At 39.9% G+C, this 27,710-nt stretch overlaps 1 protein-coding gene across 3 annotated transcripts in view; it reads left to right on the top strand.

Moving 5' to 3' along the window:
• nrxn2a (neurexin 2a) overlaps window positions 1–27,710 on the top strand; it is a 251,685-nt gene that overhangs the window by 88,073 nt on the left and 135,902 nt on the right. For all 3 annotated transcript variants that reach the window (XM_047378533.1, XM_047378530.1, XM_047378531.1), the window contains 9 exons: window positions 4,907–5,336; window positions 7,215–7,598; window positions 8,444–8,647; window positions 13,926–13,952; window positions 20,048–20,167; window positions 20,242–20,623; window positions 24,818–25,008; window positions 25,158–25,331; window positions 26,703–26,822. In XM_047378533.1, coding sequence (XP_047234489.1) covers window positions 4,907–5,336; window positions 7,215–7,598; window positions 8,444–8,647; window positions 13,926–13,952; window positions 20,048–20,167; window positions 20,242–20,623; window positions 24,818–25,008; window positions 25,158–25,331; window positions 26,703–26,822 — 2,032 coding nt within the window. The remainder of the gene's footprint in view (window positions 1–4,906; window positions 5,337–7,214; window positions 7,599–8,443; window positions 8,648–13,925; window positions 13,953–20,047; window positions 20,168–20,241; window positions 20,624–24,817; window positions 25,009–25,157; window positions 25,332–26,702; window positions 26,823–27,710) is intronic.

A 27,710-nucleotide genomic window follows, 5' to 3' on the forward strand; every position in this document is an offset into this window, starting at 1 on the left:
CCACACTACATCATTAGGCTGCTGTATTTTACCACTTCAAAGATTGGACTCAATACAGTCACGAAGACAGTGGTTAACAGCAGAGAGGGTCATTCTCAAAGTGATGCTACTCTTCACAGCTTGAGCAGTAATGATACAACGGCTTTGTTGGATGACTCTAAAGAAGCTTTATTCTTGTGTTTTGGGATACACTATAATCCAACTAACACACAGTAAGCATCTGAATCTGTGAAATAGGATTCCACTCAATGTATTGTCCTTTGGCTTATATAATGGTTCTGCAGAGGTCACATCGCCTCTTTTTCATGGCCATCTGTGTCTTCTAACACACTGTTTCCTCTTTGTAAAAATGCCCGTCTTGACTGAATTCCCTTTTTAGAGTTTGCCCGTTTCATTCATCTCTCAACGGTCAGTTTCACCATCTGATTTCACTGACTAATTAGTCACACCGAGGCAGTGTAAAGTGTGATATTGGCTTACGCAGGCTCCGGGCTCTGCCGTTAGGCCTGGGTGCAGTGTGGTGTGTCACCTCAGGCGGCGGCTGGTTGCAGAGTGGGGTGGCAGATAACAGTGGGGCGACTTACAACTGATACAAAATGAGACAAGGGTTGTTGTGTCTTCTGAATATTGATGAAGCCAGAGTGAAAGCCAAAAATGACACATTAACATAAAGAAAGAGTGTTTTCTTATGATTTTATGCAGTAGACCAACACAAAGTAACACACAAATGTGTAATGGAAAGGATTCACTTTTGAATCTCAGTCTGAACTTTTGACTCGGCCATAAACATGAATGCTGAAATCTAAATCTTTCCACTGTAACTCTGGCTGCATGTTTAAGGTTGTTGGAAGCTGTACCTCCACCCCAGTGTGAAGTGTTTTTCAGCAATCAGGATTTCTTTCAGGGTCGCCCTGTATTTAGCGCCATCTACCCATCAGCTCCGACCAGTCTCCCTGCCCATGCTGAAGAAAAGCATCCTCACACCATGATGCTGACACCACCATGTTTCCCTGCATGTTCAGGGTAATGTCCTGTGTTAGTGTCACACATAACCATTTGCCTGTAAGCCCGAATGTTTAATTGCAGTCCCATCTGACAAGTACACCGTCTTTCACATGTTTGCTGTGTCCTCATTCTGGCTTCTCCAAAATGGCTTTCTTCTTGTAAATTTTTCATCAATGGCACATTTCTGAAGAGGATGGCTAATAGTTTTCCTGTCAACACATTTTCCCACCTGAGCTGTGGATCTTTGCAGATCCTCTAGAATTACCATGGGGTTTCTGGCTGCTTCTCCAGTTTAGGTGGGCGACCATGTATTAGTAGGTTTAAAGCTTTGTCCTACTATTTCTCGATGTGGACATTGTTTGAAATATTTCTATAGGAGTTGTTCAAAGCTTGAGATACAGTCTTACAAGCTAAATTGGCTTTCTGACCAGCCTCCCTGTCCATCGCCACGGCACCGTGCTGCCACCACCTTGTTTTTTTTGTTAGGATCATGTGTCCAGGGTAATGTGAGCACCTTCTCCCCTGTGACTGCTGTGTTTCTATAGTGGCTTGTGGCCAACTTTAAAACAAATTTATTTTATATTTCCTCCAACAATGGCTCTATTCTTTCTACTCTTTCATAAAGGCCAGATTTGTGGAGTGCACAATTAATAGTTGTTATAATGACTGATTCTTTTAACAGAGCTGTGGGTCTCTGCAGCTCTTCCAGAGTTACAACATGTATCTTGGCTGTTTCTCTGATTTATGCTTAGAGACATAATATTTTTTCCCAGTCATTTTCAGTGGGCGGATGTCTCGTTAGTTTGCAGTTGTGCTATACTCTTTTTGTTTTCAATAATGTATAAAACAATGCTTCTGTGCTCTGTGAAATATTCAAAGCTTCGGATATTATTTTATAACCTAGCTCTGTTTTCAACTTCACAATTATATCCTGACCTGATTTTTATATGGAAAAAATCTAATAAAATAAGAATTTTAATAAAATAAATAAATCAAGGTTTGTGTCAAAGTGTTAAACCGTTTAAGCTGCATTAATTTCTTTGCAAGACACTTTGTAACAAACCTTACCCAAAATACTAATCAATTTTCTATTATAGGTTCTGACTGTAGACAAAAAAAGATGGATAGAGCAACTGTGCTAGAAAACAAATACAACGCTGAAGGCCTTTACATTTGTCTTTGAGGAAATTACTCTGCTCTTCTCTTTAAATGATAGATTAGGAATCACACAGTCCTTTAAGCAGCGGCTTTCTTTAAATTTTAGTCCTCTTGTGTCACATTTATCTCTGTTTTTTTTAATGGTAACATTACTCTATGAGTTCTGTTGCCTGTCTGCTAGCGGGTTAAAGGTTAAAATCTCTGCTTTGCCGGCTTTTCTTTGTGAAAATTGTATGTTCTCCCTACGCCTGTGTGGATTTTTACTTGGTACTCCTGGCTCCACCGACAGTCCAAAAACACATTAGATTAATTGATTCAAAAATTGACCTTAGGAGCAGGAGTGAGTGTGCATTGTCATTTTGTATATCTCATTGTTGGCCCTGTGATGTATTGGCATCCTGTCCTGAGTGTTGCCCAATGACAGCCGGGATAGGCTCCAACTTCCCACGAGCTTGAACAAGGACAAGGATGAGAGGAAAAAAAAATACATATACAAATTCTATTCTGCTGACCTTCATGTGAGTTGAGATTGGCTGTGCTTTTTGGGCCTGAATTAGTTCTATTTTATTGAGCATGTTCTTTTGTGCTTGTTTTTTTTTATTTGATTCCTATATCTTTCAGTAACTGAAACCAATCAAACGCTGAAAGACTCCCACTGAAAGGCAACAGATCTGTTTGCTAAATTTGCTTCTTTAAATTGGTATGCCATACACTTTCAGTAAATACTCATCAACCTGCAGCTTCATATCTTGTATGTTCGCATATCAGAAAACAGGTTTTACCTGGGTCTGCACCTAAAGAGAAAAAGAGCACCTAGTCTTGTCACATGGGCAACATTGCATTTATGAAAACATGGAGATGAAACATAAAAGAAGATGGTGATAGATAAGCAAAAGTCATTTTGTCATTTTTCTTTAACACTTTAAACCTTTCATCCCAATACTCATGGAATATGTTAACAGGTGCAGAATATACATGCATAATGCTCATGCCACTGAATATTTTAAGATTTGGAAAAAAAACAGTGGCAGCCTGGCTTAGCTGGGAATTACGTTTCGTGTACTATAGTATCAGATGTGTAGGAAGGTGATGCTGAATGTTATTTACTTTAGCAGCATGTATCTACAACCCATGAGAACACAATGCAGATAAGAAATGGTGTGATGAGGTATAAGAGAACAATTGTACAAAGTAGGAGGGCCTGGCCTCAGACTTTAAAACCTTTTTTGTATTCAAAGAAGGAACATTTAAACCTTTTTTTTAACACTGATTTTCCAAAATAAATGCTCCTTTTTATTGAGCAGGAGATTTATATATATACTGTATTGCCAAAATGATCTACTCACCCAATCAGATCATTAAATTCAGAGGTTCAATTTACTGCCATGGCTCCAGGTATATAAAATCCAGCACCTAGCCATGCAAACTGCTTCTACAAATAGTCTTGAAAAGATGTGTCACTCTCAGGAGCTCAGTAAATTCCAGGATGGTACTGTAATAGGAAGCCACCTGTACAATTAGTCCAGTGGTGAAATTCCCTTGCTACCTTTTATTCCATAAGTCAACTGTTATACCACAGTGGAAGCTATTAGGAGCAACAGCAACTCAGCCATGAAGTAGTAGGACATGTAAAATCACAGGGTCAGCAAGGTTAGCAGATGCTGAGGTTCATAGTGCATAGAGGTCACCAATTTTCTGCATTCAATAGGTACAGACCTCCAAACTTCATGTAGCTTCATGGATTGGTTTTTGATGACCAAGACGCTCAATCCAAGCCTTACATCACAAGGTGCAGAGGTGTAAAGCATATGGCCACAGTGGAGACGTTTTCTCTGGACTGACAAATCATGCCTCTCTGTCTGGTAATCCAATGGACTAGTCTGGGTTTGGTGACAGCTCAATGTGTGACAAGATTGTTAACATCCATATTTAATATGTTGTCTGTGGATCTGGTTAAACGTATGATAAAACACTTAGCATTTGTTGTTTTGAATCCTTGTTCACCAAATTTCCTTCTTCTGCACCTGTGAACGATCGAGAACCCTCCGCAACTCCAGTTTTGTTTGAACTGATATTTTTCAGTTAGCTGACACTTAAAACAGCCATTTTTATTAATTGTGTAAGTAAATTTTTTTGTGACTGTGACACAAAACTGTGGTCTGATTTTGTGTCTTAAATGTATATATTTCATTAACATCTCAAAGTAAATCTGTTTGTCATGATTCTGAAACCCTTGCAACTCTCTTTCTGCTTTCTTATGGCAGTGTTTCAACACTTTTTAAATGATGGAGACTATTATGTAACAAACATGAAAACAGGCAAATTAATACATGATGCAGGTTCTCATTGGGTTGAAAAATAATGTCTGGTCTCACAAATAGTTTTTAAAGCTTTCAGCTAATGAGTTTATTAAATTGTGCAATCTGTTCAGTGCTCCTCTGTCAATGCATTGACACACAAACTGTCTCAGTGAGGCTAAATGTGTTAGATTTTTTTTTAGATTACTGCACTAAGTGGTCATAATTCCATCTAATGAAAATTTGCCTGTTTATTTGAGCTCAGGGATCACTCAACACGCTGTCCGCTGTGTACCCTCGTAAATGCTGCTGTGCCATATTGATTCCTGGATTTATTGATGAGCAGTATTCAGTATTCAACCTCTACACCAAATTTAAACACACCCCCCCCCCCCCCCCCCCCCCCCCAGCTGTCATCTCACTACAACATCTCTCTCATTTATTAGGTGGTCTACAGGAATAATGAGTTCAGGCTGGAGCTGTCACGCCTGGCTGAGCAGCGGGACCCCAAGATCAGTATCCATGGCGACCTGATATTCAGCTGCGAGAATGTGGAAGCCCTGGAGCCGGTCACCTTCGACACACCATCTGCCTACTTGACATTGCCCAGGTGGAACACAAAGAAGACGGGCTCCATATCTTTTGACTTCCGCACCACGGAGCCCAGCGGCCTGCTGTTGTTTAGTCACGGCAGCCAGCAGGGAGTGTTGCCCGATAGGAAGCCCCGCGCCGACTTCTTTGCCATAGAGCTACTGGAGGGATTTCTCTACCTGGCCATGGACATGGGTTCCGGCAGCATTAAGATTAAAGCCAGCAACAAGAGGCTTGACGATGGCAAGTGGTGTCATGTGGACTTCCAGCGAAAGGGGCGCAATGGTGAGATAATTTCATGCATTTGCAAAGGCACGGAGTGGAGGTGGGGACTCTTCTGTCTGCTTCTGTGTGTCTCCAGTTTTAGCTGTTGAGCATAAAGGCCTCCAAGCTGTGAAATTGCCACATGCCAGCATGGATACGGTGACATCCGCATGTTCCTGCTGCTTTTTATTCGCTGCTGTGAAACAGGCACATATATTAGGTTTTAATTATGATAATATTTTTGGGTTGCTGTAATCTCAAAGGGACATTTTGAAATTTGTGTTAACGTATTTCACAAGTGGCCAATTGTACAGTCGCCCAGTCCAAATGAAACTGGTATATGCCTGCTGTATTTGAACAATGAAAACGTCTTATTAGCAGAATACAAGTGAGACACACTGATCTTTTCATTTTTTATACTTAATATGTCTAAGTTAGTATTCAGTGCCTTGCTAAAGTATTAATATCACTTGAACCTTTTTACAATTCATTATTATTACAAACTTCAATGTATTTTATGGAGATTTTTATGTGACACAAAGTACTGTATGGATTGTGGCTTGCATTTGTCTCCATTTCCTCTGAGTCAATACTTTGTGAAACCATCTTTCACTGCAGTTACAGCTTTTCTTTTGGGATTTAATTCTGCATGTTTAGCACATAAAGACTGAAATTGTTCTTTGCAAAATAACTAAAGCTCTTTCAGATTAGTTGGAGAGTGCCTGTGAACAGCAATCTTCAAGCCTTGCCACAAATTCACAAGGGATATAGTAAGGACTTTAACTAGGCCATTCTATAACATGAGTATGTTTTATCTAAACCATGCAATTGTAGCTTTTGCTGTATGTTTATGGTTGTTTTAGTCTCAGGTCTTTTGCAGCATCCCTTAGCTCCTTCCATCTTCCCATCACCTCAGACCAACTTTTTTCCCCTGCTGGAAAAAAACACCCCTACAGCATGATGCTGCCACCACCATGTTTCTTGTGGGAGTAACTGTGATGTGCAAAAATTAAAATTTTGGTCTTATCTGACAAGAGCACCATTGTGGCATGTGGCTAACTTTAACGTCAATTTCCTGGATTTTTATAAAACAAAATACTTTCTTTTTGCCACTCTTCCATACAAGTCATATTTGCTGAGGGCATGGATAAAAGATTGCCCAGCATGAGCTGTGGATCTCTTCAGCTCCTCCAGTGTTACCACAGGCCTCCTGGCTGCCTCTTTTTATTTGTACTGAGAAGAAATAACATGGGGACTCTTTTTACTAATTAGGTAACTTCTGAAGGTCTGGTTGCACTGAATTTTATTGAGGGTAATCAGAGTAGAGGGGGATGAGGATATATGCATGTCACCCTTTTCAGAATTTTATTTGTAGAAAATATTGGAACCAGTCAGTCATTTTCTACCGCTTATTCCATAGTGGGTCCTGGGCAGGCTGGTGCCTATCTCCAGCAGTCTATGGGCGAGAGGCAGGGTACACCCTGGACAGGTTGCCAGTCCATCACAGGGCAACACACAAACAACCATGCACACACTCATACACCTAAGGGCAATTTAGAGTGACCAATTAACCTAACAGGCATGTCTTTGGACTGTGGGAGGAAGCCGGAGTACCCGGTGAGAACCCACGCATGCACGGGGAGAACAAAGACACCCGGCTGGGAATTGAACCCAGGACCTTCTTGCTGCAAGGCACCAGTGCTACCAACTGCACCACCGTGCAGCCCTAGAAATCTGGAAACATTGAATTATAATGTGGTTCCTATTTTCTCAGGCTTATACTTGGTTTTTGCATATCACTTAACACAACCCACACACAGCTGTTTCATTTTTCATTTCCTAAGCAACAAAAACCTTGTACGAGTTAAAATTGATTTAATGTTAATGTCTACTACACAGGCTTTATCTCTGTAAACAGTCAGAGCATCCCCTTCACCGCCAACGAAGGCAGCGAGATCCTTGACCTAGATGGAGACGTGTATCTAGGAGGTTTACCCGAAGATCAGCAAGCCCTTATTCTGCCCCCCGAAGTGTGGTCGGCCTCTCTCGGTCTTGGCTTTGTGGGCTGCATAAGGGACCTCTTCATTGATGGGCAGAGCCGCAACCTGTGGAGGCTTGCTGAGGTGCAGAGTGCCACAGGGGTCAGCAGTTTCTGCACCAAGGAGACTCATCTGAGGTGCTCTAGAGACACGTGTGCCAACGGTGGATACTGCAGAGAGGGCTGGAACCGGCACGTTTGCGACTGCGGTGGTACAGGCTACGTGGGCCCCAGCTGTGAGAAGGGTAAGGGTTTCTGGAAGGGATGATGGTGGTGGTGGATGGAGGGGACAACTGATTTTAAAATGCTGCAAGGAAGCTTTTAACGCATTTAGGTTGTATTTTATTTATTAGGGGAGGTGTAAAAAGTGACTGCACAGACAGAAATAATATAGATAAAGAGAAAATGTATCATCTGACCTAATATCCCAGCCCTCCACAAAAATCCTAATTTAATTTGCAGTTTCAAGTGGGACCATTCATTAAATTCTCATATGTATTTAAATGAGATCCATGCTCTTACCTCCAAATATTAATTTATGTCTGCAGAGCGGTTTCGTGAAAATGACAGCATAATGGAAAATTGTGTTTTATTTAAGGCCTTCTAAAGTAAATAGTAGTGTCTTCCCACAGTCGAGTAGTTCATTAATGAATTGTCTGTGTTTTGAGGGAGCGAGAGCTTTGTGCGTGTCATTAGAGATGCAGTGGGGCTTGGGCAGAGACATTCGCCCTGAATCACTTTGCATTACCCATGCAGATGGTTTTCTCACGGAGAGGCCAAATTACATCGATCCATTGGCAGCTAATAATATGACGGATGTATAAAAATCCCTGCTGTATTGCACTGGGATGGGAATAAATCCTTCGGAAATTTAATTGCTGCTGCATTCTCATCCCTTTCCTTCATCTGCTTCAGGCTCTTTCTGCCATCTGGTGCAGCCGATGAAAACTGCAATCTAAACTATATCATTCTGCCCCCAAGATCAAAAGGGGGTGCAGGATTTTTTTCATAAATGCACTTTAGCCTTCTTTTATTTACTGTTTATTGATTTAAGTGTCTGCTGAAACACTCCTGTTCCTTATATCCACAGAGGCCACAGCAGTGAGCTATGACGGCAGCATGTATCTCAAGGTGCTGCTGCCGAGGACGCTGCACACGGAGGCCGAGGACGTGTCGCTGCGCTTCATGTCTCAGAGAGCCTTCGGGTTGCTGATGGCCACCACATCCCAGCAGTCGGCGGACACCCTACGCGTGGAGCTGGATGGAGGCAGAGTCAAACTCACTGTGAACCTGGGTAAAGCTGTTGCAGCAAATATGAGCAGATCATTCCACCTCACCTATAAGGATGTATCACCTAAACATATGTTCCATTGAAATTTGTTTAGTGAGAGACTCTTCCATTCACATCTTCATGCACAACAACTACAGTTGCCTAAAAAGATAAGCACATCCCATCTGTCTGTTTTTAGCTTCAAATCGTTATTTTTGTTGAATTTGACCAGAAATCTGAGTTTAAGGTTAGTTTAGAGACCTGTATTATTTTTACAAAGCCTAGCTGAGAAATATGGAGAAAACCACACAATATCTGGAGTCTGACTCTACTATCAGACCAGGGCCTTGTCCTGGCTTATCCAGATGCAAGCCAGTTATGCTTTTTATTATCTTTTTGCCTACTTCATATTGTCATAAAGTTTTTGTTTAAACAATTCCTTGATTATACCATTATATAAACAATAATCAGGAATGGTTGTGGAAAATTAACAGGAAAAATTGATTTAAATATAGTTAATTTATGGTTCAACATTTAAGTATTTAAGTATGATAAAAAATCAAAAACATAAGAAATCACAGTATTTTAAAAAGGTATAATTCTCCTTGTTCATCTTTAATTGTATATATATGCGCTGTGTTGCCTTATTTCGTTATGACAGTCATAAGGAGGGGCACTATCCAGCACCCCCGACAGGGGGCCAAGAAGGCCGGGTACTCCGCACTACCACTCGGCCCGTAGGCCGAAATGATAGTCAGAGACCTCTCCCCGACCCGAAGGTGCAGGGATGCGACCCTCTCATCCACTGGGGTAAACCCCAACACGAGACGGCTGAGCTGGGGGGCAACAAGCAAACCCACCCCAGCCCGCCGCCTCACCCCGCGGACCACTCCAGAGTAGAAGAGAGTCCAGCCCCTCTCAAGGAGATGGGTTCCAGAGCCCATGCTGTGCGTGGAGGAGAGCCCGACTATTTCTAGTCGATATCTCTCGACCTCCCGCACCAGCTCAGGCTCCTTCCCCCCCCAGTGAGGTGACATTCCACGTCCCTAGAGCCAGCCTAAGCATCCGGGGATCGGGCCGCCGAGGTCTCCACCTTCGTCCGCCGCCCAATCCTCTTTGCACCGGTCCCTCACGGTTCCCCCTGCAGGTGGTGGGCCCACTGGGGGATGGTCTCGCGTCTCTCGTTCGGGCTTGGCCCGGCCGGGTCCCGCGAGGAGCAACCCGGCCACCAGGCGCTCTCCGACGAGTCCCGACCCCAGGCCTGGCTCCAGGGTGGGACCCCGGCTCCGCCGGACCGGGCGACGTCACGTGCCTCGATTCTGTAGTCATCATGAGGGATTCTCGAACCGCTCTTTGTCTGACCCGTCACCTAGAGCCTGTTTGCCATGGGAGACCCTACCAGGGGCATTTAAGCCCCAGACAACATAGCCTCTAGGATCATTCGAGCACTCAAACCCCTCCACCATGTTAAGGTGGCGGTTCAAGGAGGGGATATAATATGTCATTATTTGCTTCAGCAAAATGGTTTTTCATCAGGCCTAAACTCTGCTTCTCCTTGTCCTTCATTCAGCTTCTAACAAAAATAAAAAGTAAAATTGTTACAAACCTTTTTTGTTTGATTCACAATAATTGAAATTCAGTCTAAAACCAGCCGAGACAGAGAACTGGTACAATATGTCCTACATTATTTTAATTTTAAATTACCTATAATTTGTCTTATTGAAATCTAAATATTTTGGATTTGGGCTAAAGCCCCCAATGTTTTGAGACCCTAAAAACGCCCCTGGTAGGTTTTATTGATAAAGATATCAAGAAACTTACAGACAATGCATGAGTAAAACAGGATATGAAGCATTGGCTTCAGGAGTAACCAGCAATAAATAATGAAAACCTGTAAGCATATATACTGAGGAATGACACAGGGGCCAGGTGAGCAGAACAGCTGTGTAGAAGAGCAAACAGGGACACTAAGGTAAAGTGACTAATTAACAAATACAGAGGACAGAAAACACAAAACAACTGAAAAACTAAAGAGCTCAGAAATTTTTAAAACACAAATGAAAACCAAGAGCTAAACATCCAAGTGGATCATGACGGTATATTTAATAGCACAATAAATCTTTATGATTTCAGTAATGACTTCAGTTAAAGTTTTTAAATGATGAGCGTTTTAGTCTGACATAAAATGATTTCACCAACTTAATCGAACACAAACCTTTTCAAGGAGTTTATTTGAATACAAAAAACAAGGGATGTTGTGCCTTTTTAAACAACTGTATGTGTGCATGTTTCATCTGCCTCTTTATTTCCCTCTACCTATACCTGTCTTCCTGTCTCTCTCCTCTCAGCTCATCCTGGGGTCGGGTCCCACCCGGCCGTCTCGGCTCTATCAGCCCTTCAATGGCTTGTCTGCAGTTCAAGGAGAGGGCAGTCAGAGACCTGATCCATCATTACGCTGAAATATCACTACTTAAACTAGATGGTCTCATTGTCGTTCCTTCCCTTCACATTTGCTGGCTTGTCCAGTTTAGAGTCACTTCACTGAGCAGGGAGCGCCAGTGATGGACACACACACACACACACTCTCAAAGAAACACCACACACACTTGCATCAGAAAACTCCCTGGTCTCTGGCTGTCTTTTTCCACTGCTCTGTGATGGTTGACAGCTTGAGAGCACTCGACCGCCACCTGACTTACACCTGTGTATTCTTGAAAATTTCTTCAGGTTGCTTAAATTTTTCAGAACCTTAGTGGGGGATATTTGGAGTCTAAAAATTTACATATTCTTTGTAAATTTGCAAGATAAAATCAAACAACTCTAAAAGTGCATCAGGTTTGTGCTTTATTCATTTCCTAAGGTGTAAGTTTGACTGTGGCTGCAGGTTGTGCAAATCGCTACTTTTCCTCCCTGTTTAACTTGGAAAATATATATTGCTATTAAGTCTTCAGAACGAGGCTTAATTGCAGTTTTAGTTGAAATAGTGTGGATTCTTTGAATAGAGGTGCATCAGCCTAAACGTTTGACTCTACTTTTAAATAGAAAAAATAAAATAGATGAATAAATGTTGCCTTTGTCCTGTGCTGGTCATTTCGACCGTTCAACATTTAGTACCAAGTTTTGGACGTTTTGTAGTTAAAAAATAATTGCAGCCCTCTGCTGCAGGAGACTAAGCTCACTTGGGGGATGATTTGTAATAGTGGCATGTCATTTGTGAACGAGTCCATTCTAAAAGCCCACTATTTGTGAGGAACCAGCTCCTCTCGGTGAGAGTCCAAACTTCAGAAGCTTCTGCTCAGCTCTACTGAGATCACATGCAAAGCAGGGGCCAGACTTTATTTTAATTGGTACAGCATATGACCAATCGCATGCAAATCTGACTATGATTATTGCAATATACAGGGTTATCCCATGTTGAATGGAGTCCTAAACAGAAATGTATTTAGGAGCCCACCAAGCACCACAGCACCACTGCAATTAACTGTTTGCACATTGATAATTCAAGGAAACATGTTGTAGAGTTAACGAGCAAGCCAACAATGTTTGTATTATTTATCGAATTAACAACACTTGGGATAAATGGTTTTAAACTATGTAAGCTGGAACTAAATCGTTAAGATTTTATTATTTTTTAATATTAATTTTGTACATGAATTAAGAATTTCCATTCAAAAAGTCACCTCATTCATAAAACTTGTATTCAAACAACAACTAAAAAAGATCTGGGATTGATACTGTAGGAGAATTCGGGGACTTCTAGGCCCTCAGGTCAGTAGGGTGACCCTAAGCAGTGGGTCTTAGTTTGCTACAACCTCAGGCTGGCTGTGCCATGGTATGAAAGAAGGAAGTTGGACAAACTCTCTGAGCACAGTATGAGCAGAGATACAGGCAAGGTAAACGGAGCAGTAGGGAGAGAAGAGAAGAGAATTTGGTGTTTATTTATGCTGTTCAGTTTAAATGTTTAATGAAAATCTTATACACAACTAATTCTTCTAATTAAAAGGAAAAATAAGGCTCTAATGAAAACTCTCATAAAAAATAAATGAAAAATTCACTATTGTTAAAATAGGCCATAATAAAAAGTCTCTGAATAATACTTAATGAAGATTAACGATCGTAACATTTGACTCTTCTAACTGAGCCGAACCTAAAGAGCTGGATTTCCTCCTGCTGGTTTGTTCCCTCCTTGACAATTAATGATTTAATGTAATTTTCCATACTCATCGTATAGTATACTATAGGGAACTGTGGTTTTATTACTTCAGTAAATAATGTCTACCAGCAGGAGATTGCTAAGAGTTTTGATTGAGTTTTGAGGGCTTGATCGAGGGTCATATTTCACTCAAAGTTCATGAAAGTCCAAACGGCAATCTGAACCAAAAGAGGAAAATAGGGAGTATTACAATGTCTTCAGACTATATTAAACAGTTCAATTAAATAAACTAAAACGGTATGGAATGGATATAAAAAGGTTCGTTTGAACGTACAAATGAAGGTAGGATGTTTGGATGTAGAATGGGGTTACATATTTGTCAATGGGATTAATTGACTTGGATTGCCTGTATCACTTGTTTTATCAAGCAATTAGATCAAAATTATCAACAATAAAACAATAGATGGAAAAATATGCTACAGCCTATATTTTTAAGTAGTATTAAATATTCGATTTTACAACATATAATCAGTTTATTGCGTAGTTCTTGCAAATGTTTAGAAGCCAGTCTAACATGATCGTTATCGTAAATTTTTTGGTTGTATTGCTGATAAGCTTGAAGTTGTTTCATATCGGCTGCATGGCATGGTCAAATTTAGCACGTTCCATTTTCTATTTTTGTTATCTTCTTCAGACGACTTTCCTCACAGCGCTGCATGTTTGCTGATTTACCCCAGGGCTCATGTCAGTAAAACTATCAGTCACGGCTTCTGAAACAATCAAACTCTGCCAAAAGCTGAGCGTAAGCGGCCTCACCAGAGCTGGTACTGATGCAAAAAACACAGAAAAGCTGGTGCACCTTTACTTTTACGGTCAATAAAGCTCTTATTGTTCCTAACTTTGATGTGCTGTGTTATGCCTCCAGCAGAGCCAGACACACAGTGAGCTTTGTCCTTTCTCTCACTGGTTTGTTATGAAAACTGCAGGGAGGAAAGTGGCGGTTTAGACTCTCAAGGCTGTCCCCGGATGGTGGGCTCTGAAAAGCACTGAACTGTCTGCAGAATATACCTTGAAGGATGTGAATTATTCTCCTCTTTGTGCTGTTCTTTTTTTCTTTTAATCTCACCATTTCACTCTCTCTCTCACCAGATTGTATCAGGATAGACTGTAATCTCAGTAAGTGTCTCCTATGATTATCTTTTGTTCCGTGATTTAGAGAACATGCACTGTGATATATTTACATATGTGCTTCTTTTCTTTTTGTCCCTCGTGACACAGAACATTCTTCTTGTTTACTGTTGCTGTAGTTTTTCTGAAGCATCGTTATACAGATAATAGCAAAAATGAGACCTTTATTCAGTGAACAGCTGCACAGCTAAATGTAATTAGATCCTGTTGTGCTTTGCTCAGAAAAACAAAAAATCTAGTTACATGTTTTGTAATTATTTTACCTCCATAATGCAGTAATCAGATGTTGCTAAATTTGACATACACTAGTCTACTGCCATTGAGTCTGTTATTTGTTTGAATTTTACTAATTGGCTCTCAGGCCAGATAAATGGGTTCAGTTCAAGTTTAATCTGCAGTTGTTTCTCATGGGAAAAACAGGTCTGAGTCTCAGAAACAAGCAACAGTAAACACTGCAGCTAAAGAGCAGAGATAACCCTAAATTGAGGATGTTTGAGAATTGATCAGAATGTTTTGTCACATATGCTTTGCAATGTATTTTAAGAATACACCTCAGCCAATATCCAGTCCCAATGTGATGTTTCATTAACAGTAATGAACCAATACCATGCTTTAAAGTGCGGTAAAATACCACATTTGATTTTATTATTAAAACATGGTCTACATTTGGATTGTGTCTAAGTCCCACCTAACTCACTCAAATATGTTAATAGACATTTTTTCAGGGCAGTGTTTATATGCTGTTTCAACATAAGGTCAGCAAGGCTAAACTAGCGTTAAGCTAGAATAACTGATCACATATAGTACACCAACCACGGGTATCGAGAGTTGAGTTTAGCCAGAATCTCTGACAATAATCATTTAAAAGTGTCTTGATTGTGACCCTGATACTTGGTACTGGATCGGTATATACCCTAAATGTTACCTTATAATAAGCAATGCTCAGTAATTGAGTATGGAAACAAAACAATAAAGACAACTCTTGCATGAATTCCGAGATGTCTTCATGATTGCCTAACTTTTATGTGGACTTTTGTATAATGCAGAAAATGACATTATATATCAATGAACACTTATTTTCCCAATAATGACTATTAATTACAGATTAATTCTGGACCTTATATCCAGCTAAATAAACAGAATGAACCCATAAAACTTTTAAATCAGATCCAAAATAAAACCTTTGTTAGGAATAAAAAGCATTAAAAGAACGTGCTGTTTAAGTCCTTCAAAAAGAGCTGAACATCAAAGGAAGACCTTCTACTAGATCAGCAGAACTGATTTTCTGATATTCAGTCTTGTAAAATGGAGTGGTATTTTTTATCCGATTTTATCATGATTGTGGTGCTCACCCGATAGCAAGAGGCAGGCAATTTAGGTTCCGGCTGAGATTACAGCAATGTTAGAAACAGATCAAATGTCTCACCATGGAAGAGGTGAGCATACTATATGTGGAGGCTTAGAAAATATATCACTTTAAGCCAGGTCATTTGCAACCATTGTGTTATTCTAGAATAACACAAAGGTAGGGTGATTATTCTAGAATAAAATGTCTAAATGTTCTATTTCTCAATGATTGACAGGATCAGTGTTTGTTTTGTTGCTTTTCTTAATGCCTGAAATGAAAACCTTAAGGCAGCTTTTAATGGACTCACAAAAGTAACATTTACACTTCAATGAGATTCGGACTCAGCTTGCAATCCTGTTAATTTACTAGTTCAAGATGAAGCTTTAACGTCTTGAAAAGGCACAGAACTGCCTGTGCAACAGATTTACTGCACATCCATAATACTAATCTGCTGCCCCCTATGTTCAATTGATTGCACTTTCTTTATCTGATCAAGGTAAGTAGAGGGGATGTTTATGCATGTGTGTGAATTGTCACCATAGGGGTAATGTTGAAATATTTCTTCCCCTAAGTAGAAAAAAATACAGATGCATATCTGTATTAGGATAAAAACATGGTTGAATTGGCTGAAAAAGAAACAAGCAGTTTTTACTTTTCCTTGTTTCTGTTTGCATAATACAGTCCCTCTGTGTGCCAGTAGATGGCATTACACTGTCACATATTGATCATAGAACATATGTGTTGTATGTGTAAAATTAAATAGTTTCCAGATATATTCCAGAAACAATGGCTTGTGCAAGAGCTTAATGGGCAGATTTGATTAAAGAGGCTTTCATAGAAGCTGAACCAAGAATCATCGAAACCTCTGAGCCAATTAAAAATATATGTGTTTTATTAATTTCATGGAGGACATCAACACATTATTTTCAAGGTTAATAATTAAGATATTTGATGTTATGTTTTGACTGTGGTTTAATGCTGACAGAATCAGAGAACGAGCCTCTCTGCAGAGAGTTCCCAGAAACCATCCATAACTGGATGCACACAGGGATGGTAGAAGTTATGTGAACAAATCCTGTTACAGCACTCCTGATTAATTCTCGCATAACTGCAGAATAATGGGGCACTAGATACTTCTGAAATAAGATGCACCAAATTACAGAATGACAATAACACGCTTGGATTAACATGCATGTCACGCATGCCCGGGTCTCAGCGCGCTCACAGGGATGACCTGTATAGCCGCTGCGGCGCCTTTGAAGTTGTCTTTGTTTGAGAGTATTAATCAAATTCAATTTTAAGTGAGGATCAAACTGGACAAAACAGACTCCTTACAAGTGCAGCTCGAGCCTGAGCCTCTGGAAGCCGAGCTTGTGAAGTGAAGGCTCTTTGAAAGGAAGCTAAATTTCAAAGAGTTTACAGTCAGATGTCTGGGAGAATACACATCACAGTCCACCATCTCAGTACCTCCTGCTGAATTGAAGATAGATTTTTATCTGGAAGATTCACTTTCATTATATGCACTTCATTTATATTTATGATAGACTAAGTTAATAGAACCTTTGATTTGCAACAATTGATTAATTTTTAAATGTTTTCTACAAGAATATCTTTTCAGCATTTGTTGAACTCATGAAGGACAATTTTAAAAAGCAACCAGGGGAGTGTTGCTGCAGCAACAAATTTATCTTTGAAGCACAAAATTCAGGTATGGACCAGTGACTGAGGAGAAGTTGAACTGACATTCATGAAGCCAGAAAGGGATTATTGTGTTAAATCACACTGTAGGGTTCCAGTCCAAAAACAGTATACAGTAGATGCAGATGCTTTTATATTTTAAAATCAACTAATGTACTAAGATGGGAAGGAAACATGTAGAGGACAATGTTTTATGAAGAGCATTTCACTTGTCAAACATGACCATGCAGTTTTCTACTTTTTGTTTAAATAATAAAACATTTTTTATATCTAGAAACACTGCAAATAGAACATATTTTGCCCTTTAAGGATCCAACACAACTTATTTTGAGTAAAATAGGTGTATTATATATTTTACTCAGCAAATACAGTTAAAACCAACATTATTCATACCTCTGGCAGATTTAGATTAAAAGAGATTTTACCAGCATGTTCCTTCTGGCTGAAGTAATGTTAAAGTTTTGGAGCAGTCCAGCCAGAGTCCCACTTGAATCTGATAGAGAATCTGTGGATTAGGGTGATGAGGCCTTCCAACCTCAACGACTGTCTCATGTCCTACCAGACAAACCTTATTGGTTAAATGAGAATAATTTCACATCTAAATCTGGCAAGAAATGAATATGTTTGGGATTAACTGTACACTTCTAATGAGGCTACTAAGATTAAATTCACAGCAGTTGTTGGGAACAACCCAGGTAATTGTGATATACAAAGAATTCAAAATAACAAATACAACAAAAAAATATATAATATTAATAATGTTATTTGCAATCAAATGAAATGACACAGGGAATAATTATTGAAGACAAATAGAGGTGGAAAAAGGCACAGAAAGTCAAAAGAAAAGTTAAAATCTGTCAGTGTTTGGAACGTTCCATATCACTGTCAGTTCATTGCTGGTTAAGTCCTCTTATATGGCCTATAAAAATGTTTCTGGCTAGTGAGGCATTGCACAAGAAGCATCTCATGCTAGATAAAAGTATTTCTAAACTTTGTTTAAAACATGCATAGTTGTAGAGGGTGGGCGGGGGTTGATCTGTCAATGGGCTACAGGCAGGACACAGCCTTTCATGGTTGCCAGTCCATCACAGAGATATACAGGGCTGTGTGCACTCACTCCTGTTTATAGTAGCCAGTTAACCGAACATGCATCCTGTGGGAGGAGTTGCCCGCTGGAGAGAACATGCATACTCCATCACTGGCTGGGAATCAAACCCTACAGCTTCTATCTGCAGGGCAACAGTGGTATCAGGTATTCACTGTGCAGCCCCAGTGAATACCATTTGTGCCATAATTCAGAAAAAAAGCATGCCTGATGCTTCTTGCAAGATTTCTGACAAAGGAGTCCAAAAACACATCTGAAGACTTGTTCAGAGCCAGGGACAACTCACAGAGAGCTTCAGAGGTGTTGGAATTAGCAGTTTAAATATATAAATGATAAGTAATTGTTCTCAGTGGCAATGGCTTTAATGTACGCTCACTGTACAGCACTCCACTGCTGAATAAAATGACTGCATATCATATTAGGAACATCATATTAACAGCGAAGTTTGAAATTTTGGAATATCATGGTGTGCAGCTGTTTTTAGTAAACTACTGGCAAACTTCATATAAATGGAAAAATAGACCAGGACATTCTTGATAAGAATCTGAAGATGAAACAAGGGTGGATTTTTCAGCAAGACAATAATACCGAGCATACACCCAGAGAACGTGTCAAGTGATTTCTGAGGAAAAAATAAACCACCTTAAAGATTAGATTGCATGGAAGAGGCATCCTGATGCTTTAAAGATTTAAAGACAGTTAATGCAGAATAATATTTCAAAATCACACCTAAGCAATGCATGCAATAACTTTTTGTCTATGCAGGAGACGTCTTGAAGCTGTAATTACTAAAAAAGTTCAGTGATCGTGATCAATACTTATTCCATGTGCCTTTCCTCTTTATTAAATTTAACTTTATTTGATGGAAAGGTTTATTTAGATTTTTTAAATGTGTGAGCACCTTGTTTGTTACCAAAATCTGGTGTGACTTTCTTGTCAGAGAAGTAACACATCTTTTTTCTGTTTTGGTGTTAGTGTGTTTGGCCTCGTATGTTTAGATAGCAGCAAAGATCCCCTGTGAGCAGCACAGATTAGATGAACAGCCTCCTCTAGCCTGCAACCTGCACACTCCTATTTCATTACAGCAAATTTTGCCAGTATGTCTGATTTCATGATAGTGATCCACAAGGTAAACATTTCTGCTTTTCAGCTGTACTTGAGTCCACAGAGTGGTGTGTATTTTCCACATCTAAGTAAGTCTAACGAATGCAAAAGATGGGAGATTTTATGTTATTGATCCTCCCAGAGTGCATAGCCAATATTCAGCACTGTCATGCAATGTGCAGTGTGGAGACACTTAATTTGCAGCTGGACAAGGTCTCCAGGCGCAGGTTTTATTTTCCAGAGGATGAAACAGTGTATTGTTCGGAAACCAGCTGATGTTTTTCCTTTATTGCCCTCTATGTGTCCCCTGTAATTCTCCTGTGCCCTGAGCACAATTAGACAGACAAACCCCTAAAGGCAAAGTCAGCTTAGCCATGGCCAATTAGTTTCCCAAGCGATGTCAGAATTCCTTTGAACTGCCGTGTCGGCCTGTTGCATAGGCACTGATTCGGGTTGACGGTACTGCAGTGGCAAGCCTCTGCACTGTGACCTATTTTTAAGCCAAATGCAGAGGGTAGTGAAGAAAATCTGAAACTTGAATTTTTATGAGTAAGCCAACACAGCCCTTCAACAGAGATCACACAAATGTCTCAATAGACGATAAATATTTAGCCTGAAAATGGCTCTGCTGTAAGTTTTTTGTTCCGTATTTTACTTTGAAAAAGGGTAAATTTTAATTATTTCTGTCTGCTGAATGTTTCTGCCGTATGTGTGAGTGATAAGTAAATGGATGTATTCACCATATGAGCGCTTCTGAAGTTAAGAGCTTGTGTGAGAACATAGTGCGCCCCTGCGATATGATTGTCACTTGACACTTTCTCCTCTTAGGCAAGGGACCAGAGACTCTCCTTGTAGGCGAGAAGCTGAATGACAACGAGTGGCACACAGTGAAGGTGGCGCGGCGTGGGAAGAACTTGCAGTTATCTGTAGACAATGTGACGATGGAAGGTAGAGTTGAGAAAACAAGTCTGGGCTTGTCAAAGGTGTTTTAGCAGATTAAGATAAATGGCTTTGTTCTGTAGGCTACATGACTGGTGCACACACCCGCCTGGAGTTCAACAACATCGAGACAGGAATCATGACAGAGCGGCGCTTCATCTCAGTGATGCCCTCCAATTTCATTGGCCACTTGCAAGCACTCTCCTTCAATGGGATGCTCTATCTGGACCAGTGCAAGAACGGAGACATCTCCTTCTGCGAGCTTAATGCTCGTTTTGGCATGAGACACATTGTGGCCAATCCTGTAACTTTTCTAACTCAAGCCAGCTATTTGGCCTTTTCCACGTTGCAGGCCTATGCTTCCATGCACCTATTTTTCCAGTTTAAAACCACCAGTGCTGATGGTCTGATACTATATAACTCCGGAGATGGCAGTGACTTCATTGTTGTGGAGCTGGTCAAAGGGTGAGTACTGGGATGTCTCATACATATAATTTTAAGTTCATGTTGGGCATGTACACACACTATAGGAATGAATGTCATAATAATTTGGGGTTTGTTAATGACACGTGGACATACAACTTTAATGATTTTCAAAAACAACAAGTGGGTAAAGAACTTTGTAGTTTTTATGGATTTTCTGATCACCACAAGGCCAAAATCACACAGTTGAAACCTTATATTTGTATACAACATAAAATGGGGCACTCTGCTTCCTTGTGTGACATCATGGGAAAAATCAAAATCTTCCAAAATGTCAGAAAGAGAATTGTGGACCGTCACAAGTCTGTAGTACGATGTCCAGGTGCCGGAAGGTATCACGATCATCTGTTCAAATAGTTATATGCAAAGAGCGAATCCCTCTTAGAACAAAAGCAAAAGACCTTGTGAAGATGCTGGCTTAGCCTGGTAAGAGAGTGTGATAACCCACTGTGAAATGAGCATATTGGGATTGGCCACTCAGAGAGAAGAAGCCATTACTCCAAAAGCAACACAAAAAGCCAGATTAAAGTATGCAAATGTACTTAGGGACAAAGAATTTTTGCAGACAGATTCTGTGGTCTGATGAAACTATACTTGAAATGTTTGACCATTATGACCATCGTTAAAACTACAGGGATGTTTTGTAGGTGATTTCTTGCAGGAGAAAATAGAAAATAGATTACATTATGAGGAAAGAACATTAGGGCAAAATATTGAAGCAACATCTTAAGACATCAACAATCCTGAGCATACTTCCAAATTATTTACAAAGTGGTTTAAAGACAGCAAAGTGGATGTGTTGGAATGGCCATTACAAAAACACAATCTCATTTACATAGGAAATATGTAGGCAGAGCCGATAAGCTTTGTGCAATCAATGTGGCCTACTAACCTGACTCAATTCTTTATTTATTTAGGGATATGCAAAACATTTGACCAAAAGTCATACAGGTTTAAAAGCAATTCTACCAGACCCAAAGACATATGGAAGCCATTCATTTAACAAATAGAAATTTCCTCTGTTAACCTAAGTGAACGAAAACAGTAAACATTTTGTCTGATTTCATGTCAATAAGGAAAAATGTTATGTTTTTCTTAAAAGGTATGTTTAAATATCTGGTTTCATATGTACATAATCTCCCTCTAATATTTAGGTAAATGTCCATTAGCAGATTTCTTCCACCACTCACGGTGACCATAAGCAAAAATCTGGCATCATTCTGGCTCTCTTCTTGGCAGGGTTTATTGAAACAAGTTGGTTTCCTTGCCATCGACCTAACTGTTGAGCATAGTCTATCAATTTTAAAGTGAATTGGCATCCAGGCTTTTCGGAAAGCTAGATGTTAGCCTTCGACAACTATTTCTGATTTGTGTTTGGGATCGTCTGGTTGGAACAACCAGATTTCCCATATTTCAAACCTGTAACTACAAAGGCAGAAGTCAATTCTATCCTGGATGATGCTGGAACTTCAATGTCACTTATCACATGAAATTGTAAACCAATCAGTTTTACAAGTCAAACTTTTAGAGAAAGGTTTACGGTCAGAAGAGCCATAGATTGAGTGGCTTGGCAAGAATGACAAGGAGCATGTTTAGAGGATTCAACATAAGGTTTTCAAACTGTCAGTCATTATGGTAGCAGTATGATCATCTGTCTCCCTGCTAGTTGTATTGGTGCATTGCAAAAGTGGTGGGAACAATGAAGAAAATGGGCTGCATCTTAGACCTTCAACTTCTCCTTATTTTACAGCTAGATGCGTTACAAAAAGAGAATGAACCCAAACATGTATCCAAACTGGTTTTGAAAAGGAAAGAAACAGGTTTATATTGAACTTCTGGAATAGCCCGGGCCCATATCTGATTGAAGATTTGGTGGGCTATGCTTAAAATCCTGTCTGTGGCATTAAACTGACCAATTTAAATTAGCTGTTTCATTTCTGATAAGAGGGGTGAAACATCCAACCATAATTATGTCAGAATCTTGCTGTGCTTACAAAAAATATTTGGTTTTTCTGCAACTTGTTAAGGGACATTTATCCAAATATTAGTAGAGGTGTTTGTATATATCTGATTCTGTATTTATAATTTGAACCTCATTTGAATTAGAGAAAATCCACAATAAGTTCAAACTTGTGCACCCTGTTCTTGTTTTTCAATTTCTTAGAAGTTATTTGTGGTATAATCACTCCACCCTGGGAAAAAACTGTTAAATTTGCAAGTAAAAGCCCCAAATTATTATACTTATATTATTATACTATATTATACTGAAGTCCACGATGAATTTGTGTACATTCCTGAATTGCAAATGCATGTTGTGACTGTTTCTCTTAAATAATTTTATTTGCGGACATTGAGTGCGAGAGTAGCTCCCACAAACAAGCACTTTGGGCATCAGCAACATGAATATACAGGGGTTGGACAATGAAACTGAAACACCTGGTTTTAGACCACAATAATTTATTAGTATGATGTAGGGCCTCCTTTTGCGGCCAATACAGCATCAATTCATCTTGGGAATGACATATACAAGTCCTGCACAGTGGTCAGAGGGATTTTAAGCCATTCTTCTTGCAGGATAGTGGCCAGGTCACTACGTGATACTGGTGGAGGAAAACGTTTCCTGACTCGCTCCTCCAAAACACCCCAAAGTGGCTCAATAATATTTAGATCTGGTGACTGTGCAGGCCATGGGAGATGTTCAACTTCACTTTCATGTTCATCAAACCAATCTTTCACCAGTCTTGCTGTGTGTATTGGTGCATTGTCATCCTGATACACGTCACCGCCTTCAGGATGCACATGGTCCTCAAGAATGGTTCGGTAGTCCTTGGCAGTGACGCGCCCATCTAGCACAAGTATTGAGCCAAGGGAATGCCATGATATGGCAGCCCAAATCATCACTGATCCACCCCCATGCTTCACTCTGGGCATGCAACAGTCTGGGTGGTACGCTTCTTTGGGGCTTCTCCACACCGTAACTCTCCTGGATGTGGGGAAAACAGTAAAGGTGGACTCATCAGAGAACAATACATGTTTCACATTGTCCACAGCCCAAGATTTGTGCTCCTCGCACCATTGAAACCGACGTTTGGCATTGGCATGAGTGACCAAAGGTTTGGCTATAGCAGCCCAGCCGTGTATATTGACCCTGTGGAGCTCCCGACGGACAGTTCTGGTGGAAACAGGAGAGTTGAGGTGCACATTTAATTCTGCTGTGATTTGAGCAGCCGTGGTTTTATGTTTTTTGGATACAATCCAGGTTAGCACCCGAACATCCCTTTCAGACAGCTTCCTCTTGCGTCCACAGTTAATCCTGTTGGATGTGGTTTGTCCTTCTTGGTGGTATGCTGACATTACCATGGATACCGTGGCTCTTGATACATCACAAAGACTTGCTGTCTTGGTCACAGATGCGCCAGCAAGACGTGCACCAACAATTTGTCCTCTTTTGAACTCTGGTATGTCACCCATAATGTGGTGTGCATTTCAATATTTTGAGCAAAACTGTGCTCTTACCCTGCTAATTGAACCTTCACACTCTGCTCTTACTGGTCCAATGTGCAATCAATGAAGACTGGCTACCAGGCTGGTCCAATTTAGCCATGAAACCTCCCACACTAAAATGACAGGTGTTTCAGTTTCATTGTCCAACCCCTGTATGTTAAAAGCTTTTTCTTTTTAATTAAAGATAGATTTTCCTAGAAAAGATCAGAAAGTGGCTATGGAAACAGTGCCAGCAAAGCAACATTTGTATCATCCTACTGAAATGCCAAACACAGACTCTCACTCAGCAAGCAATTAGTCAGCAGATCTTCTTTAGATCTGAAGTCAGCAGCAGAAGCTCCCAAAGACAGCACAGACAAAAAAATATGGCTTCACATACTTATGTCAGGGTTTTCCGGCTGTTCGGTATTATGTGTGGCAACTCATTTATGAATGGTTCTTAACTTTGATTATTAACATAATCAGGTTTTTATCCAAATCTGTCTGATGAGTATGTCTGAAGTCAAACACTCATTTGCAATGAAATCATGTTGAAATCACATTTGAATAGCAGCAAAACACAGTTATTGCCAAGTAGCACCAGTGGTGAATTATATATGGCATATGTTATGAAAGGAAATAGAAAACTAGAAGGTAAAAATACAGATCTTGAACAAATGTGTCGTGTTATAGGTACATTCATTATGTGTTCGACTTGGGCAATGGACCGTCACTAATGAAGGGAAACTCTGACAAGCCTCTCAATGACAACCAGTGGCACAATGTTGTGATTTCGCGGGACAACAACAATGTGCACGTACTTAAGATTGATTCCCGCACTGTGACCCAGCACACCAATGGAGCCCGCAACCTGGACTTAAAAGGTAAAAGTTACTCCAGCACTTGACAGCAGTACAGACATTCAGTATCTGCCGCTTTTTACATGGAATCAAAATGAAACTATTTACATGTTTATTCTGACATTTAAGTTTGTTAAAGAGGTTTTCTCTCTTTTAACTTGTGTGTTTTCCAGGGGAGCTGTACATCGGGGGTGTTGGAAAGAGCATGTACAGCAGCCTTCCCAGGTTAATAGCTTCTCGGGAAGGATACAAGGGCTGCCTGGCTTCTGTAGACTTAAATGGAAGGCTCCCTGACCTCCTGGCAGATGCCCTTAACAAAGTGGGAGAGGTGGAACGTGGCTGTGGAGGTAAGAGCAAAAGAAATTTAAATCATTTCTTTAACCGGTTTTCTGGTTTTCCAACTTGATATACTACAGATGAAACCAGGAAATACTGGAGTCTGCTTACTGCGAGCTGATTATTTCCTATTTGTTATGGTATTAAACAGATGTCTTGAATGCTCCATAAACTTGGCCATAAACAAAATTTTGTGAATTATTTTACTTTACTGTTGCAGCAAAATAGAATAATATTTTTCTGCAGTCCAGATATTTGCATTTGTTGAGCCCAAGCAAGAAAGCTCTCAGCAATCTAAAGGTTTCTACGAAGTCTATAATATAAGAAAAAATATCTCCCTAGGTAGTTATTACAAGAACAAGAAAAGCTGCACTGCTTTGTTAGAAAAACTGTGTTTATCCATGAGGGGATTTTTACTTATTTCTTTATTTCTTTTTTGTTATGTTATTTTCAGTCCAACATCAAATCTTTAAAAACGGTCTAATATACTATGAAAGCTACAAAAAAACACAACAAAGTGCCTCAGTCTTACCCTTTTCCTCAGCATTCTTCAGCAAATATTTACAAAGAGCGTGTGCAATCCTTGTAACAGCTGCATACCATTCATGGAATGATTGACTGTCAGACTTGAACAGTATATATTTGTATTTGTGTTCGCCTAATGTTGCACGTTTTTGCACGCCTCTAAATCATTTAGGAGTTGTGTTTAGTAGTTTTGACCCAAATGCATTGAGGCAAGTGTCATCCCCGGTTGGGAGAGATCAGTTGGTTGTTAAAGGAAATGTCACAAGGAAAACACCAGGGGCACAGGAAGATGGACATGGAAGAAACTAATAAAGCAGATAAGGTAATATGATAATCAGGTTAGGAGGTGAGATGTCTGAGAGGCTTTTAAAATGCTGGGAGAGTTTAGGGGTGGTGATGAGAACCAGGTGTAATAATCAGGGAAATGTGGCGCAGCTGGGGAAGAAGCCAATCAGGGAAAACTGAGCAAAGGTTACTAGTAAAAACCGAATGAACACAGGAGCTGAAGCAAAACACAGAAATGAAAATCTGAAAAATGTGGTATGCATTTGTTTTAAGATCAATTTACTCTGATAACCCTAAATAAAATCTAGTGTAAAGTACAAATTATTGATTGAAGGTGGGTTGAACACCAATGCATGCCACACTCAATTTTTATTTGTTAGACATTTGAAAACCATGTATGGTTTTCCTTTCACCTAAATGGGTATCAAGATTGCTGGATATCAAGCTAGGTGGTTGGGTGTGTTTCTTTATTAAGGCTTACTTTTGTTTCATTCACTCCTCTTGAATAAAAGCAAAGATGCATATAGTGAAGTAAAAAGCCCTTGCTTAAACTGCTGTGAAATGTCCTGCAGGCCCCAGCACAACCTGCACGGAGGACTCCTGCTACCACCAAGGTGTGTGTCTGCAGCTGTGGGAGGGCTTCTCTTGCGATTGCACCATGACCACCTACGGAGGACCTTTCTGCAGTGACCGTAAGTAAGGTGTATCACACCTGACTGGCTACATTGCTGGAAAATGTCTCTTTGAGGGTTATCATTGACACGATGCAGATCAAATTCCACCATCAATACAGAATTCAGCATCGCATGAAATACATTTTAGAAAGAACACAGTTGTCTTTTTTTCTTTCACCTCTAAAGGGATGAAATCTTTAGGTGGTGTCGTGTCAAGCAGTGAAGCTACTTTCCATCTACATCTTAGTACAGTTTTAATGATTTTTTTTGTCTTGGTGGATTTACAATCTAATAGCTGAAGGCAAGTTTTAGATGTGAGATTAATGTGTTAAGCATGCAAGCAAAATCAAAGCAACAATTTCTACAGCTCTGTAAGCTTTTTAAATATATTCATGCATGACTCTCAGTGATGCCACATTACAACAACAAAATATATTTCTTATGTAGCTCAATAATTAATACACCCAAATGTTACCAAAAGCTCCTCATACACCAAGGTATTGGGTTTATTAGGCCAGGCGTGGCAGGTTAAGCTTCATTTACCACAGAATCCTTTAGAATAATTGCAGGAAATCTGTGGTAATTGTTTTTAAAATGCACTTTAATGATGTTCGTTTTTGGAGGGAAAAGTACATTACACACTAAAAACTCAACAGGGGCTCTTGCAGAGGATAATTTAATAAGTGGTTTGCTAAAGAAATAAAAAGACACTTCAAGGATAGGAACTCATGTTTTCTTACACTGATTGCAATTTTGGGTTTGAGTGAAGAATTCAGTGAGCAGTAAGAAAGTATGTGACGATAAGAAAAGATAAAACCTTGTCATTTAAGGGAAGAAGCAGGTTTGTTCACTTGCACTGATTCACACTTCAACTTTCAAGAGACAATTCAGAAAACTGGGTTGTAC

Source organism: Girardinichthys multiradiatus, chromosome 11 (assembly GCF_021462225.1).
Source record: "Girardinichthys multiradiatus isolate DD_20200921_A chromosome 11, DD_fGirMul_XY1, whole genome shotgun sequence".
Classification (NCBI taxonomy): Eukaryota; Metazoa; Chordata; class Actinopteri; order Cyprinodontiformes; family Goodeidae; genus Girardinichthys; species Girardinichthys multiradiatus.